Below are 14,876 nucleotides of genomic sequence, written 5' to 3' on the forward strand. Positions count from 1 at the left end.
AAAGGCACACAATGAAACATTAGAGTGTTCAATATTCCACAAGTTTAAGTCAAAATATAGTAAGGTGAATTATAGAGAAACAAAGAACATACTTTTATTGATACTTGAATTTCTTCACCATAGACCCATTCCTATTAGTAGCACCCTAATATACAAAATAAGTTGCAGGACTTTGGTTTTATAAAGAGTAAGAACACAGACACAAAGATGTTCCTATATTTTGACAACAAGTTACTTAGGTATCAACAGATAAAATATATTAATAGTGAGGAATTTTATATAGCTTAAGCTGGACCTTTTTTCACAGTGCTATTGCAAGCCTTAAGAAAACACCTTTGAAAACCTGTCCCACCATTTCTGTCCCAGGATTATCTGCTATTTTAGGGAGCTGATCAACTGAACTCCTCAGCAGTATCCCATTAGGGACAATGAGGATGGCATGATCAACATTCTGTATTTAGGGGGCTGCTAAATTCAGAGTGGAAACAGGTTAGACAGCAAGCAGCAGGTATTAATTTTAGTAATGAGATTAATCTCATTTTAAAGAGGAGGCTGGTCTCACAGGTAAAGCTCCTGGCTAGGGTCAGGGAAGTACTATACTTGCATTTTTCCCTTTTTAATTCTGGGAAAATAACTTAGATCAGAAGGGTTCTCCAGCCTGTGCTTAATGTCACATGAGGTCTTTCTGCTGCACTTTCTTACCCACAAAAAGAAAATGATACGTTTTCTATTCCTGCCTTTTTGTCTAGTCTCCTGGGACTCACAGCCAACAAATAGAAGGCTCAAAGTGTACTGCAGACCCTTGGGAAGCTCTTTGGTGGGACACTGCTCACTTGCATGACCAGACCTCTTAGGTCCATCTTTTGAATGGATGATCAGGGATCAAAGGAACATATAGGAAAACAATCTTTAGTCTGCCCCAATTTCATCATGCTTTACATTTTCCTGTGCATATGGAACTGTAGCTTATTACATAAATTTAGCATCAGTGTGTAATTTTTCCATAGCAGTGGCAGTGCTTCTCAGGGAACCCTCCCTACATTCCACTAAGCACATAGAAAAAATACCCCCATGAAAAGCAAAGTGAAAATTCTTTTTTCCTTTGTCGTTTAGGCACAAGACCCTCAGGTGCTGGAGCAGCTGTCCAAAAACATCACTCGAATGGGTCTGACAAACTTCACCCTCAACTACCTCAGGGTAAGCACATAGCTGATGATCATTGTGAGCATTTTCTAGAATATACTGTAGGCTTTGAGTCAGGGTAATGGGAGCAGAGTCTGTGTTGATCAGGTAAGAAATTGACCTAACCCTTAATGAGGGTGGAGGAAAAACAAAGACACTGTAGTAGAGATGTAGTTGATAACAATGAGCTATTAAAAAGTCAAGAATTTTATAATTCACTCCAAGCCTTGTGTGAGTAGCCCCTCTTTTTAACAGTCTTTCTTCTCAGTTTTGAGTAATGCCTTTATTTTATTGTAAGCAAGAAATTCCCAGTATTTTTCCTCTCTGTTTCGATGTGCCTGAGAAAATGGCAGCTAATTCTTATTAAAAGCTGCCTGTCTTCTTCAGCTTTTCAACCTTGCCACCTCTCCCAGGCAGAGGCAGGGCTGAGGGAAAGTTCAGCTCCAGCCCTGTTTGCAGCAGTCCCTCAAAGCAGTCCTCACTTCACATGCCTCTGGGAGCCTGAGCTTCCTCCTTAGCCTTGCACCGAATCGAGTGTGGTTTTTAAGATTAAATAATGCATTTGTTCCCATTGCTTTTTGACCCTTAAAGTGCATTCAAAGTTTAGATGTTTATTTTTATTTTTGAAACTATTCCCTGGTGTGGGCTTACAGTATATACACAGAAATACAGATTGTAGAGTTCATACTTCAAGCTTAAAATTCAGATTTTTCCTATTTCTAGATCTGCCATCAGTGCATAAAATGAGACAAATTACTCCATGATACACCAGGCTAACTTGGCCAGGACTATCTGGTTTTATTATTTTTAATTTTATGAGTAATTATTCAAGGTACTTTTTTAAGATAACACAAACACCAGAAAATGCAGTTATTTTCTGCCTAATGTAGATCTGTACCTAAGTGTGTAATTTAGCTGTACTTCATTCAGTTCTATAAACCTTGTAATACCTTCCCTATGGATGGATGGACACCTGTCCCCAGAGTGTTTTGAACTCCAAGGGAGACAGTGTGCAGAACTGAGATGTGTGGTGAGTTGTCTCTCACACTATCCCTATAGTTTATAGATTCCCCAACAGCATAAGCCATTGCTGATTGTTGCTTATGTGGTGTTAATGTAAAAATTACTGTTCAAATTACAGCCTGAGTCGTGCAGGGCAGGTCTGTTCTATTGTAACTGAAAGAAGAATATGGCATAAAACCTCAGAGGAATAATACATTGCATTAGGATTTTTCCATGTGTAAATGTAAGATTAACATGCCTGTGTAATGCACATTGTATTCTTGTGGTTAGTTTAGTTTGTGATTTGGTACAGAGAGCAGCTCTTGTGCTCTGGCAACCCTACAGCCATGCTGTCATTGTTGTGTGGTGGGGCATCCTAGAGCATTCCTAGAGAAAATCCCACTGGGGATTCCCCCTCAGCCATGGCAAGTTTGGCATTACATGTCATGCATTGCAAGCATGGGCAGACTGGGCAGAAAGGGGATTTCCATGGTTTCTCTGCAAGCTGTCCAGTGGCTCCAGGCATTGCCCAGTTCTGGGGGGTTTGGTCCCCTGGGTGTGACAGGACACTTGGGCTGCCCTCAGCTCTGAGGGCCAGGGGGAATTCTCAGCACCAACCACCCTGCCTCTGACCCCTTCTGCATCCTCCCTGCTGCAGTCTGTGACTGCTCCATGTGACAACCAAATGACAAAGGAGGGCTCTGGCATCAGGCACCCGTGCTGCTCCCTCTGGCAGCACCAAAAAAAAAAAAAAAAAAAAAAAAAAGCAAGAAAGGAAGAGGGAGAGAAAGAAAAAAAAAAACCTCAGAAAAAAGAAAACTGGGATCAAGATAAGCACTAGGGAGATGAGCAGTGAAGTGGAAGGGGATGAAAAGATAAAGTCTTATTTTTTTCTTCTTCCAGACTAGTTTTGTTAGCTTAACAGACATTAGGTCTCTGGGTGCAAAGCTTCCTCTGGCTCCTGCTGTGGTGATTCCAAGAGGAAATCTTTTTTTTCTCAAGCCAGTCTTTACATGTCTCTTTTTCTTGTGGTGAGGGATTGATCATTCTGCTCTTTTTTCAGCTGTTCTGCTCATCATGGCAGCGTGTATTACATGGTGTATTTCCATTTTGATTTGCTTCCTTTGCAGTTACTTTCCTCTGTTAATTTTAACATTAAAATCTTTTCTGAGCTCCTGCACTAAAAATCGTGTACTAAAACAATGTGGTAAATGTACTTAGGTTTAAGGTGTTATGTTTTGTTGGTTTTTAAGTAATCATTCTATGATATTTTATTCAGTCTTCCCAGTGTTTAATAATTAGCACTGTTGCATGATTCTGAATAAGGATCAGAAACTAAGCATAAAAATTATTTTCTTTTTTTTTTTTCCCTGCTGCACACAGCAAAGGCTTGTGATACTCATAAGCAAAAACTTCACTGATGGGCGGAATTAATCATTTTTATTCTCCAGTGTGCACATAGCAGCAAGCTGTGCTGCAGTTTCTTTAAAGGCAGAATTTAAACCTGGATTTCAGATGGTTGTGATATAAAGGCATAGCCTGTGTTTTTTGGGCTCTAGACATCACAGAATGCTAAATCATTGCTAGTTGGGATAATTGCAGTTGCTGGCATGTAAACCTCCATTCCTGAGTGCCACATGCTTGTAGAGCCAGAGCTTTGGACGTGTGCCCTGGTTTGTCTTCATTCACTCCAAGTAAAGCTGTCCAGCATAGAAGAACATTGATTTTGTAAATCGTATTTAATACAAATTTAAAATATATCTTCTTGGAACCTGGAAATGAAATGTTTTGTTCTATGTCAGTTGCCAAATGGTCTTTCTCTCTGTTTTCTCTGGCTCTGCATAAAACCATAGGCTTCCTTTCTTTCTAGGTACAAGTTTGTTTTGTTCCAGCATAATTGATTACCTCATCAATGGGGTCAGCATACTTTGCTGTAGCTGCTGACTAGTAGTTGAATAGACTGTCTCAGAAATAATGAGCAAAACCTTGTAGGTTTTAAATTAATATCAAGATTTTTAAAATGTAATTTCTTATCAAGTCATCAAGTAGAAGATATTACTAACTATCAGATAATAAGGCCAAGACCTAGTCTTAGTCAGTATTAGTCCAGGAACAAACAGGAATCCTGTACAAAATTTGAAGGTGAGGATAACATTGAGAAGAACAGTTTCCACCAAACTGCAATAATTTAGTCCCCATGTTACCTTATTTTTTTTTTTCACTGAGATGTTTTATCTATATCTTCAATGCATAATGGATTTGAATGTACTCTTAAAACAATAGCTCTATACTAGCAGCACTATTCAAAATTTGGAGCTCAGCTATTTCTATAAAATGATTAATTCTCTTAACATTTCTGACATTATTTAAAAGTCAGCCCTTGCTGTCAGTTAGGCAGGATTACCTGTCCTGAACCTTGAGAGATAGTTGTGTTTTGCCCAGCTGGTTTTCAATATTTGTCTCTGCTTTCTTGCACTGGCTGTGCTGGAGTGATTTCGTAGAGCTCATCCCCAGATGTATCTGTTGCATCTGCTCTGGTGGCCAGTTTAGTGATGCTAATGGCCATAAATCTGCACCTGCCCCTTGCTAAGTTAGAGTTAGCATGGCAGAACACTCCTGCTCTGTGTCAGGAGAGGTATCTAGGCAGGGGAATGCACATTCCCACTTCCCCTTACATCCTGTATGACTGTTAACCAGGGCTTGCTTATCTGAGCTAGCAATTATACAATTGGTTTGTTCTCTATATAGGACAATAAAGAAGTGTTACTATTGCTACACAGAGGACAATATTTTCTAAGTCCTCCCTCTCACTAATTTAGTTCCTCACTAGACACTTTTGGATTTCTTCTCCTGGGAGGATAATGTGAATTATTTAATGGACACAATTTTCTAAAGGCACTGCTTACACTGTAGTTAAAAGCCATTTGTATGTATCCCCACTGTGTACACAAAATTTTCTTTTCCATATGCAAAATAGACACACATGTAATGCTTTCCTTTAATGTGCAGGGAAATTTGATTTTCTTAATATGGTCTCAAGCACAGGAAAGATATGAGCTGAAATAATTTTGGAGCTATTTTGCTCCTAATCCATAACAGTTTATGGCAGCTATCTGGTCAATATTTTATGGCTGTTGGTGTATCTTCAGTGAGGAAGAAGCAAGTTTCCATGCATACATGTTGAGGATGCAAAGTCAGATGCTTGAGGGAAAAGAAATGCTATATAAAGTCACACATGCAATATGAACTCATTTCCATTGTAAGTTGTGTCATCATCATCAGGCAGTGCAGGTGGTGCATGGGCTAACTAGCCTCACTCAGGGGCAAGTGCTCCACTGCTACTCATTTTCTTGTAGGGCCTTCCCCAGTATCATTCTGCTGCCCAGGGAAGTGGTGGAGTCCCAGCTCCTGAATTCTTTATTTAAAAGACCTGTGGAGGTGGCACTTGGGGACATGGATTAGTGGTGGCCTTGCAGTGCTGGGTCAATGGTTGGACTCAGTGGTCTTAGAAGTGTTTCCCACCCAGAATGACTCTGATTTCATCTCAGCTGCAAACATTCCTGGCTGCATGGCTGCTGCCAGCTAAGGAGGTGTTGTCATTCCAGTGCACACGTGTGGGATTAGGGCACAAGGATGAGCACTGGGGCAGCTAAGGGGAAGTGCCCTTTCTGAGATAGCAAGGGCCTGATTTTGAGGAGCACTTGTGATTTCATCCTGCCCCATATACAACAAAATAACTGCTATTGGATGCAGTCTGTTGTCCAAAGCTGGCTATGAATCTGAAAAAGAAGATGGTGTTTCTGGAAACACACTAGAGAAAATTCTTTTTCCATGACTGAGTATCACAGTGAAGCTTGGGAACAGGGGCAGTTTGTTAAAGCAGTACTGGGGTACCCTAAATCCTATCCTTTCTTGTTCTCCAGTCCCCTGCTTCTGCCACATTTCCATGTCTTCAGTAGCTACAAGTGAACCCCTACACAAAGGAACTTCATTAGCTTTGTGTTCTGCATTGAATGAGGGGTGCTAGAGAAATGATGCTGTATCCTACTGGATGTGAATGAGAAGTTCCATTAAGGGCACTAAGGAGCCACTCAAAGGAGGGGATTTAGATCATTTAATCATTTTGGTTACTTTCAAATGAAAGCTGCCAAAATTTTAAAGGAACCTCTGTGCTATAGATGATGAAAGCAGACACAATATTTTGTAGTCTTAATTCCTGTAAATAATGGAATTTTTCAACCTAAACCAATTGATCTTGGGGTAGCTCTCCACAGGAAAATACAGCCAAAACCAGAGGATTCTCACAGAAGGGTTCAGATTACTGTAGCTGGCTATCCATGATCTATCTGTGCCAACTATAATTAGCTGATTCTGCCAAGGTTTTCTGGTAATATAATTTCTTAGCATTTATTTTAGTAGTGATCAGAGTGGTTTCTGTTCCCCTCTTTTATACATCTAACGCTTTAGGGATAGTGTTATATGTTACTTTCAGAATAATAAATGAGAAGAAATGTATTTGCAAAAGCTCATGCAGTCAAATGTTAGCTTTTCACTTTTTTAATAAAGACAGAACATCACAGAATCCTTATATCAGGAGTTAATTCATCATAAGCTTGAAATATCAGAGAGAACAGGGATGGGGAAGTTGGAGAAGATAGGGCAGATGGAGAATTAAGCACCAATTTAGAAATTTTCTAAAGCAAAAACAGGATCTGAAGCAACCACTGGATAGGACATGGATTGGAAAGATAATATTCATAATGTTAAAAATAATACTGGTATGTTTTTCATCTCTTGATTTTTAAGTATTTTGCTAAAACAAATGGGAAAATTGCAGCACATAAGAAACAACAAAAAAGTGGAGCAAATGCAATAGCATTTTAAAAAAATCAGATGGCAATTCTAAACCAGACTGGAGAGTACAGTGAGCTGGTGCAGTAGTGTCCTATTCTGCTCCTAATGGCTCAGAAATAGATTTTAGTGTCTGTGAATACCAGAAATTTCAGAAGTCCGTGAAAAGTGTGCAATGGGAACAAAGAAAAAGAGACAACAGACATCAGAATACAAATTGAGATTTCAGCAGAAATGGCAGATTTTACCAGCATTCTGGAAGTGGCAGTGGCCAGTTTTCACACCAAGGCTCATGAGTACCAGTTTAAGATGTGTGTGTATGGACACAAGCCAGTTACTGTGCTCACTGGACATACAGACCATATGACCTTTGAAATAAAATTAAGGTCTGGACTAATGAGAATGGAAGGATGATAATCAGTAATGTGAGTCCTTGAAGCATCCATGAGTAAGAAATCAGAATGAAGTTAGGTTGGAGCAGTTTAAAATTAAAAATGTCAGGAGGGTAAAAGGGAGAAAAAGAAAGATAAAGACAAAGCACTAGTCATATAAAAACAAGCTACTAGATTTGAACTAATAATGTTATTTCAGAAAAGAAAAAAGATTTAAAAAATCCAAGAACACAGCCACAGGCTCTCTTTTAAGAAGACTAATTTGGACTAGTATGCAGTACAGTCATAAATAATAATAACTATTAATTAAGTTTAGGAATGAGACCTGCAGAGGTACAATTTGTATGAAGACCTGAAAATGCCCAAACCAGCTTCTTGTTCAAAGCAATGAAAACAGCAAAAAATTTTAATTAGTTGTTTAATATTGAATATCCATCAGTATTTGGTATGAATTGTTATGCAGGGAGGAGTGAATGCTCCCAAGCAGTCAAGGAATAGGCTTTAATGCAAAGCTGGTGGTTCAAACCTTTGTTCTTGGAAGGAGTTGTTTTAGAACTTAAAATATTTATTGTGGAAAGATTATAACAACCTTAAGGTCTGCTATTCATCTAGAAAGGGAATCCTGTAGCCTACCCACTCATGTTTTTAATCTTTTTAAAGATAATTTCTTGAGTCTATCTATTGTGATATCAAAAGCAGATAGCTCATATAACCTTGTAAAGTAATTTTCCATACAAAGTTAACTTTACTGGTTAGCCTGCTTATCCCCTTCCCTTCCCCTGCCACTCTCTTTATGGTAAAACAGCATTACTATTTACCCATCTCTGCTGGAGAGATCTTCTTTGATGCATTTCAAGCTAAAATTTGACTTTTCAATAGAAGGTTTTCCTTGGGCTTTGATCCTACTTCTAGGATCTTTCTGAAAAGCCTTTACCTTTCTTGTGTGATGCCCTGATCCTTGTTTTATGAAGGATACCTACCCACTTTGTAACTTTATTCTGTCCATACACTTCCATTTTTTAATCTCTCTCTGTAGTCTTTCCATTCTATATTCTCAACAGAACCCCTAAATACTGAAATCTGACTCTAAGCAGTAAAACAGTTCAGAGACTATTAGTCTGGATTAGAGACTGGCACACAGAAAGCTAAATTTGTCTTGCAGTTACCTCCCTGGTACTGGTGCAAGCACTGTTGGAGCCAGGTCAGGTGACTGATCTGATGAAAGAACTAATCTAACTCTTTTCAGCTAAATTATGACCATCCTTAATAGCCCCCCAAGTGCCACTTGGGCTGGGCAGAGAACAGAGCAGCAGTATGGATTTGTATCAGATGGCTCCTGTCAAAGACGGACCTCATCTCACATTTGCCAGCATTGATAGAAAAAGACAAGAAAATGGTGGGGAATCCTACAGATTTCCATAAAGCTGTAAATTTCCCTTTTATTCTTCTGGATCTGGACCATTGTACTGATTGTGTCTGACCTATTATTTTTTCTCACTCTTAAATGTGTTCATTAGAGTGACCACTGACTTTGAACTATAGATTTTAGAATAGGCACTTGCTCAGAACAGGCTACCATAATTTACAAAACTTCAATTGAAAACAAAATAAGCATAAAGAGGAAAGGTTGGTTTTTGGCACTACTTCTGAGTGAAAAAGAAAATTCTATCTGTATACACATATTTATCTATATAAATGGAACACCCATTTCTGTAGGTATCCTGTGAGCCATACTGTTCACTAACTTTGGGATTAATTGTCTTTACTCTCCTCCTGGAAAGCTTCAGCAAAACATTTCCTTGCTGTATGCACACATAGATGAATATTACTGTCCATCTGTGCATTCCTTTTGATTTCTAAGCATGCCTTCTATTGATACTGAAGGGGAATATCAACAGATGTATCAAATTCATAAATGGAAGCCCATGATTTTGTATTTACCCTGCTTCAGGTAGACCCATGGGATGTAATGTGGAGAATCTATAGGCAGCAGTAATGAGCAGAGGTGCTGAACCAAACCTGCACATAAAGCTTGTGAGCACAGGGGGCAGAGGACATTGAGACCTGACCCAAGAACTGTGTCATTTCTGGTGCTGCATTCTGCACAGCTAGAAAACTCTGCTGTGTTAAATATTCCTGCCTACTCTGAATTGCTTCCTTGACCTTGTGCCTTGTTACCTTTTCTACTTGGTGTTGCTGCCTCACAATTACTCATAATAGGGAAGTTTGTTAATCAAGGATCCAGTTCAACATCCATTAGAGTCAATGGGCATATCTCCTTTGATCCAAATGTCATCTCCTAGTTTTTCATTTGTTCTGAGGTATTTTACACACATAAAATCCAATTAATTGAAATTAATTTCTCTATTCCTTTAGGCAGTTTTAGCCATGAAAATGTCATGCTTCATGAACAGCAACAACAAATGGTTATTTTTATTGCTTTTTTGTTTTTCTTTTCTTTTCAAATTTTGTGACAAAAGAAAATTAGGTTGATTAACCACAGATTATAGTTCAAAGGTGAGCCCAAAGGAACAAATATCAACTTGGGGATCTGATTTGAAGAAAGACTTTAAGCATAGAAAAGAATGGAGGAATACAAAAAAATAGAGCTTTCATAGCAAGACAGAGAATTTTCTCATTTTATTAATCATTCAGGCAAAACTTAGAGCTGATTTAATTAAAGGACTGTGCACCATTTCTATCCATGATAAGATGGTTTTACATAAAGTAAGTATGAGTCACATGGAAAAAAAAATTCCACAGCTGTATTCCCTGGCTAAGATTTCATAGCATTTAATTTATAAAGCAGGATTGGACTCAGTCATGCTGGATCTAAACCTTCACAGAAAACACATGCAACACCATTTTGTCTAAACAATATTATGTTGGTGATTAGGCAGAGATCACAGTACTCTGCAGGAGACCTTGCCTCATTCTGGTGCTTTACTAGTCCAGCTTTTCAGTATTACTGCTGCATGCCACAATGGAATGTAGGTCCCATGTCTACAAGGCAGCAGAGGTTTCTTTCTAGAGACATTCCAATCCCAGTAATGAAATATAAAAGGGAATAATCTTTTAATAGTAATATGCAAAGGAAGGAAGTAAATTTCCATCTTCTAAACACTACACCAGACCTTTTCACTGATTAACTTTTGATGAGGTGCATTAGAGCTATGGTATAATTTGAAATATTATAGCCTATTTCATAGCAAGTCTGTATTTTATAACTATCCCAACATCATGGATACCTTACTGATTTTCTTTAGCAGTGTGTGAGATGAGATTTTCAGCCATACAAAGGACAGTATATCATATATTCTATTGCTAAGTGCTCTTGAACAATGTAATTTTAAAAATTAAGTAATTATACTAAAACAATTGCAGTAAAAAACAGAATATGAAATACAGCTTGCTCTTTATGATAGTTAACAGTGTAAGGAGAATGACTAATGATTCAGAACAAAATGTATATTCTTGAAGACTTTCAATGTTATCACCAAATATATTCATTTTTTGTTTCTTTTGGGCATCTTCTTGGTGTCTAATTGTATTATGAAGACCATCTGTCTCTTTATTTCTCAGTTCCTTTGAATTCTTGCTAGTTTTATTTAAGGATAGGTTAATTTCTATAGTCTTATTCTAATATTTAGATTCCTACTGTGGGTCACTTTACTACCTAAATAAGCTTTCTGTTGCTATAATAAATGATAAGGAAAACTTCTGCTTTCAATCACACACATATACAAACTGGAACAACATCTTGGAAAGCAGTGACCTTTCTCCAGAGTGACATAAGTGGGTGCAAAGCTTCTCCTGTGGTAGTTACATAATTCCTTACCTTGAGAAATGCAAGGTATGAACACCATCAGATTAATCACAGCAGCAAAGCCCATGTGGACACTGTCATGGTCTGACCTCCAAGGCTTGCTCCCAAGCCTCTGCTCATCAGCCCAGTTCTGCTGAGAGCACAGGGCCCAGTCGAGCATTTCTCAATGCTCCTCTGAGTACAAACCCTGTTTAAAGGGAAAAGGCTGCCTTCCTCATGGACCAAAAAACCCATCACTGAGCTTCAAGAATTGTCCTTTTCATTGACTACTAGAGCAGAAATTATAAGTACATGAAGCAAGAGGAAACAGCAGAAACCAAATCTACCCACATAAACAAAAGCTCTGTAGCCCCCAGGGGATGTGACAAGGATGCTGTCGATGGAGGTGCTCTCCCTTTCCTGCTTACACTCTGCTCCCACATTTCTTGCATCAAATTCTACTGAAGACCACTTCCTTAAAGAGCAAAGAATACCAGAGAAATCATTGAAAGGTTCATAATATCAAACATATTTTTTTTAATGCTGATTGGTTTGGAATGATATTTTAGGCTTTTCCCTCACCTTTTCATTTGAGCGAAATTAAAGAGGAAAGCAGCTTTTTTTGATATCTGCTATGAAAGCTGTTACTGGTCCTTGATAATGCCTTTGTGTAAGCAGAAGTTATGATTGCTTAGTATATTTCAAGATGGATGTATCATGCCAGCTTTTACCCTTAATTTATATTCTCAAGCAAACCTAAAGGGAGCTTACATTTTGAACTTCTAGTGTTTGATTTCATTGTTCAAAGTTTTATTCATTTTTTTCCTTAGTTTCTTTCTGAACAAAAATTAGATTAGAAAGAACTTCAAAGGATATCAGCTGCAAGAGGGTTGTTGATTTCAGTGGAATTATACCAAGTTATAAAAAAAATCAGGTCAAAACAGGGGAAAACTTAAAGAAGTATATGCATTTAATATTCTCAAGCTTGCTATGGCAAAGCTTTTAAAAGGTGATCAGCTTACATTTTGCTCATGCTCATTTCTTTTAGGTACATAAACATGCTTTTCCAAATAATTAATGCAGTTTATCTTTCGTGCTAGTAAGGCTGGAATCAAGTTCTTGAAACAGTGTCTGAGGTCAGCTACAGATACAGTCCAAAAAACTATTCATCTATATGTGTAATCATGGAAGGTGATGTATACAAAGGTGGAAACACTGCAATCTGGTTTAAAGATAGTCTGTGCCTTAGGAATAAGGCAATATGGAAGGATCTCATTAGATACCTCATTCTTATCTTCAAGGGCTGTTAGAATCTTCCATTTAATGATATTCAGCTTTCTGTGTTTTAATTAATAAGGTTGTATGAATCTAGAATATCACAGGAATTGTGATTGTGCAGTGAACACTTTTGGTGATGAACAATTCAACTTCCCATCAGGAGCACTCAAAAAACTTAAACTGAACCCCGAAGGGGTTAATCTGTGATGACTATTTTGGGGTTTTGCTTATCATATAGATATTTTTATATGAATATAAAATTTTGTGTTTTCCTCAATTTAGTTAAAAAAAAACCACCCCTATATTTGTTGGCCGTTTTAGGCAGTGTGTTCCTGCAGCAATGGGAAAGTCTAGAGAGTGCATCTGTGCCTGGTTATCAGTCTTAAACACCTTGAATAAATAGCATAGCATCAGGAAAACCAGATTACTTTAGCCATCCAAAAATACAAGAAAATGCATTGCCTGCAGCCTCTTGCCACTATTATAAAATAGAAATAATTATGGAGAGGGGGAAAAAGTTCATCTGTGTATATTTACTAAAGTATATGTCCATGTCATCATTGAAAATGTGCCTGAAAGTTCTAGCATAGTAAAGCTATTTCATATAATGAATTTTGTTATGCTTTCTCATTTTCTGTGGACTCTGAAAATCTAGATCTACCTGGACTCATCATAGTATCTGATGGTTTTGCATTTTTATTTTATTTTATTCTAGCAATATTGTTGTAAAAGCCATTCTATCCATTGCACAGCTGAGGAGCTGAGGATGCTTAGGACATAAAGCCACAGTCAGACAGAGTGGCTTCACTGCAGCCTTCAGCTAGAGGCTTATCTTTTTGGATTTCATTGCTTGGGACACCACAGGCATCTGTGCCATCCTGGCTTCAGCCAGCCACTGTATTGTTTATTTGTATAGCAAAGCATGGGAGGTGGGAGCAGATGCCTGGCTTTATCTGGTATTCCAGAACCCTTGCCCCAAAGTCTTGACATATGGGTCAACATCCCACTAAACCTGAGGGAGCTGAAAGCCTCGTGTGCACATACACCAAGAACAGGTTAAAAAAAACCAGTGGGTGCTGTGAGCAACTTATTGAAGCTGGGGCACAATGCAACCAGGAGGGCATGGCTCCATGGGTCAAAAAAGGAGCCAGATTATTTCAGCTGCTGAAGAGCCTGGCTAAGTGAAACAAGGACTTACCTTCTCCAGTCTGCTCTCAGGATTCTTTGTTTTTAACTGAAGAGTGACTGAACAGCAGGTTGGAATGAACATGCTAGTGTTTGCTCTTCTGTATACACAACTTGCACTTCTGTGTGCTTAAGCCATCCACGTCTGTCAGACCCATTGAAAAGGCTCATTTGCTTTTTCAAGACCCTCAGGTGATGTTCATCTTTGTATATTAAACAGCATCAAGTGGTGTTCTTGGTGTTCATCTGAATGCACTGTCCATACTCTTTTAGAGCTCTTCCTGCCTACTTTGCTAACTCTCAAAGAATTGCTGGGCACAGTTCAGGAATTGGCATGATAGTCAGTCCATTGCTGGAAGGAAATTTGTATGTAGTCTTCTGTCTTGGTGCTTAACAAGGCTTAACTTTATGAAGGTAGGACAGTCTGCCAGTTGGCCTCACTGCTAGGGAACAGTGCTGGCACATATCATTTACTGGAGTTGCTATGTCTTAACAGTCTTAAGCATGATGGTTTTTGAATTCTGAGTTGTTTGAGTATGTACCAGGCTCACCTCAACCAAGGCAGATGAAACACAGGACTTTTGTGGCTCATACTCTTGGAGTTGAATGCTTAAATGTAGGTACTTTGGTACTTTTTTCTGGTATTTGATTTAGAGCTACAACAGAGGTCACAGACCAAGAATGACGTTTAAGACCAGCTCTCCTAATTTTTTTTCCTGATACCGTTATCACTATTTCATTAGGCTATTTCTTCTGTATTAACAGAAACACATGCCTGTGTTTATCTTTTATTTCTGTCAGAGGAGAATGCTGCTACTGTTCTCCTGTGTACTTGGATCACAGTAGGCAATAACAATTTTCCCTGTCAGCTAGCAAGAGAAATGGCAGTCTCTTTTTACTCCACTCCCACATACACTTGTAGAAGTGAAAGAAGCTTGTCTCTCTGGAAGAGGGCTGCTGCCTGGACTGAAGGCAGGCAGGTAGCAGCCAAGCAGGAGAGTGACCAGCTGATCAGAATGTGCTCCACAGAGCATAGTCCAGGATGTGAGCACAACTCCTGAATGCCATGGAGAACCTGTAACCCTTGGAAATGTGTACCTGAGTACAAAAAATGGGGCTAAAATATGAAAAAAAAAATAAAATCAAATTAACAGCTCCTTCTTGAATAGCTCTGGTCTTTG

The 14,876-nt window shown here is 38.6% G+C and overlaps 1 protein-coding gene across 13 annotated transcripts in view; it reads left to right on the forward strand.

Annotated features, from left to right (window-relative positions):
- LDB2 (LIM domain binding 2) overlaps positions 1 to 14,876 on the forward strand; it is a 210,700-nt gene that overhangs the window by 164,627 nt on the left and 31,197 nt on the right. For all 13 annotated transcript variants that reach the window (XM_056489525.1, XM_056489524.1, XM_056489528.1 and 10 more), the window contains one exon: positions 1,114 to 1,197. In XM_056489525.1, the coding sequence (XP_056345500.1) occupies positions 1,114 to 1,197 (84 nt within the window). The remainder of the gene's footprint in view (positions 1 to 1,113; positions 1,198 to 14,876) is intronic.

The sequence above is a fragment of the Oenanthe melanoleuca genome, chromosome 4 (genome assembly GCF_029582105.1).
Source record: "Oenanthe melanoleuca isolate GR-GAL-2019-014 chromosome 4, OMel1.0, whole genome shotgun sequence".
Lineage (NCBI taxonomy): Eukaryota > Metazoa > Chordata > Aves > Passeriformes > Muscicapidae > Oenanthe > Oenanthe melanoleuca.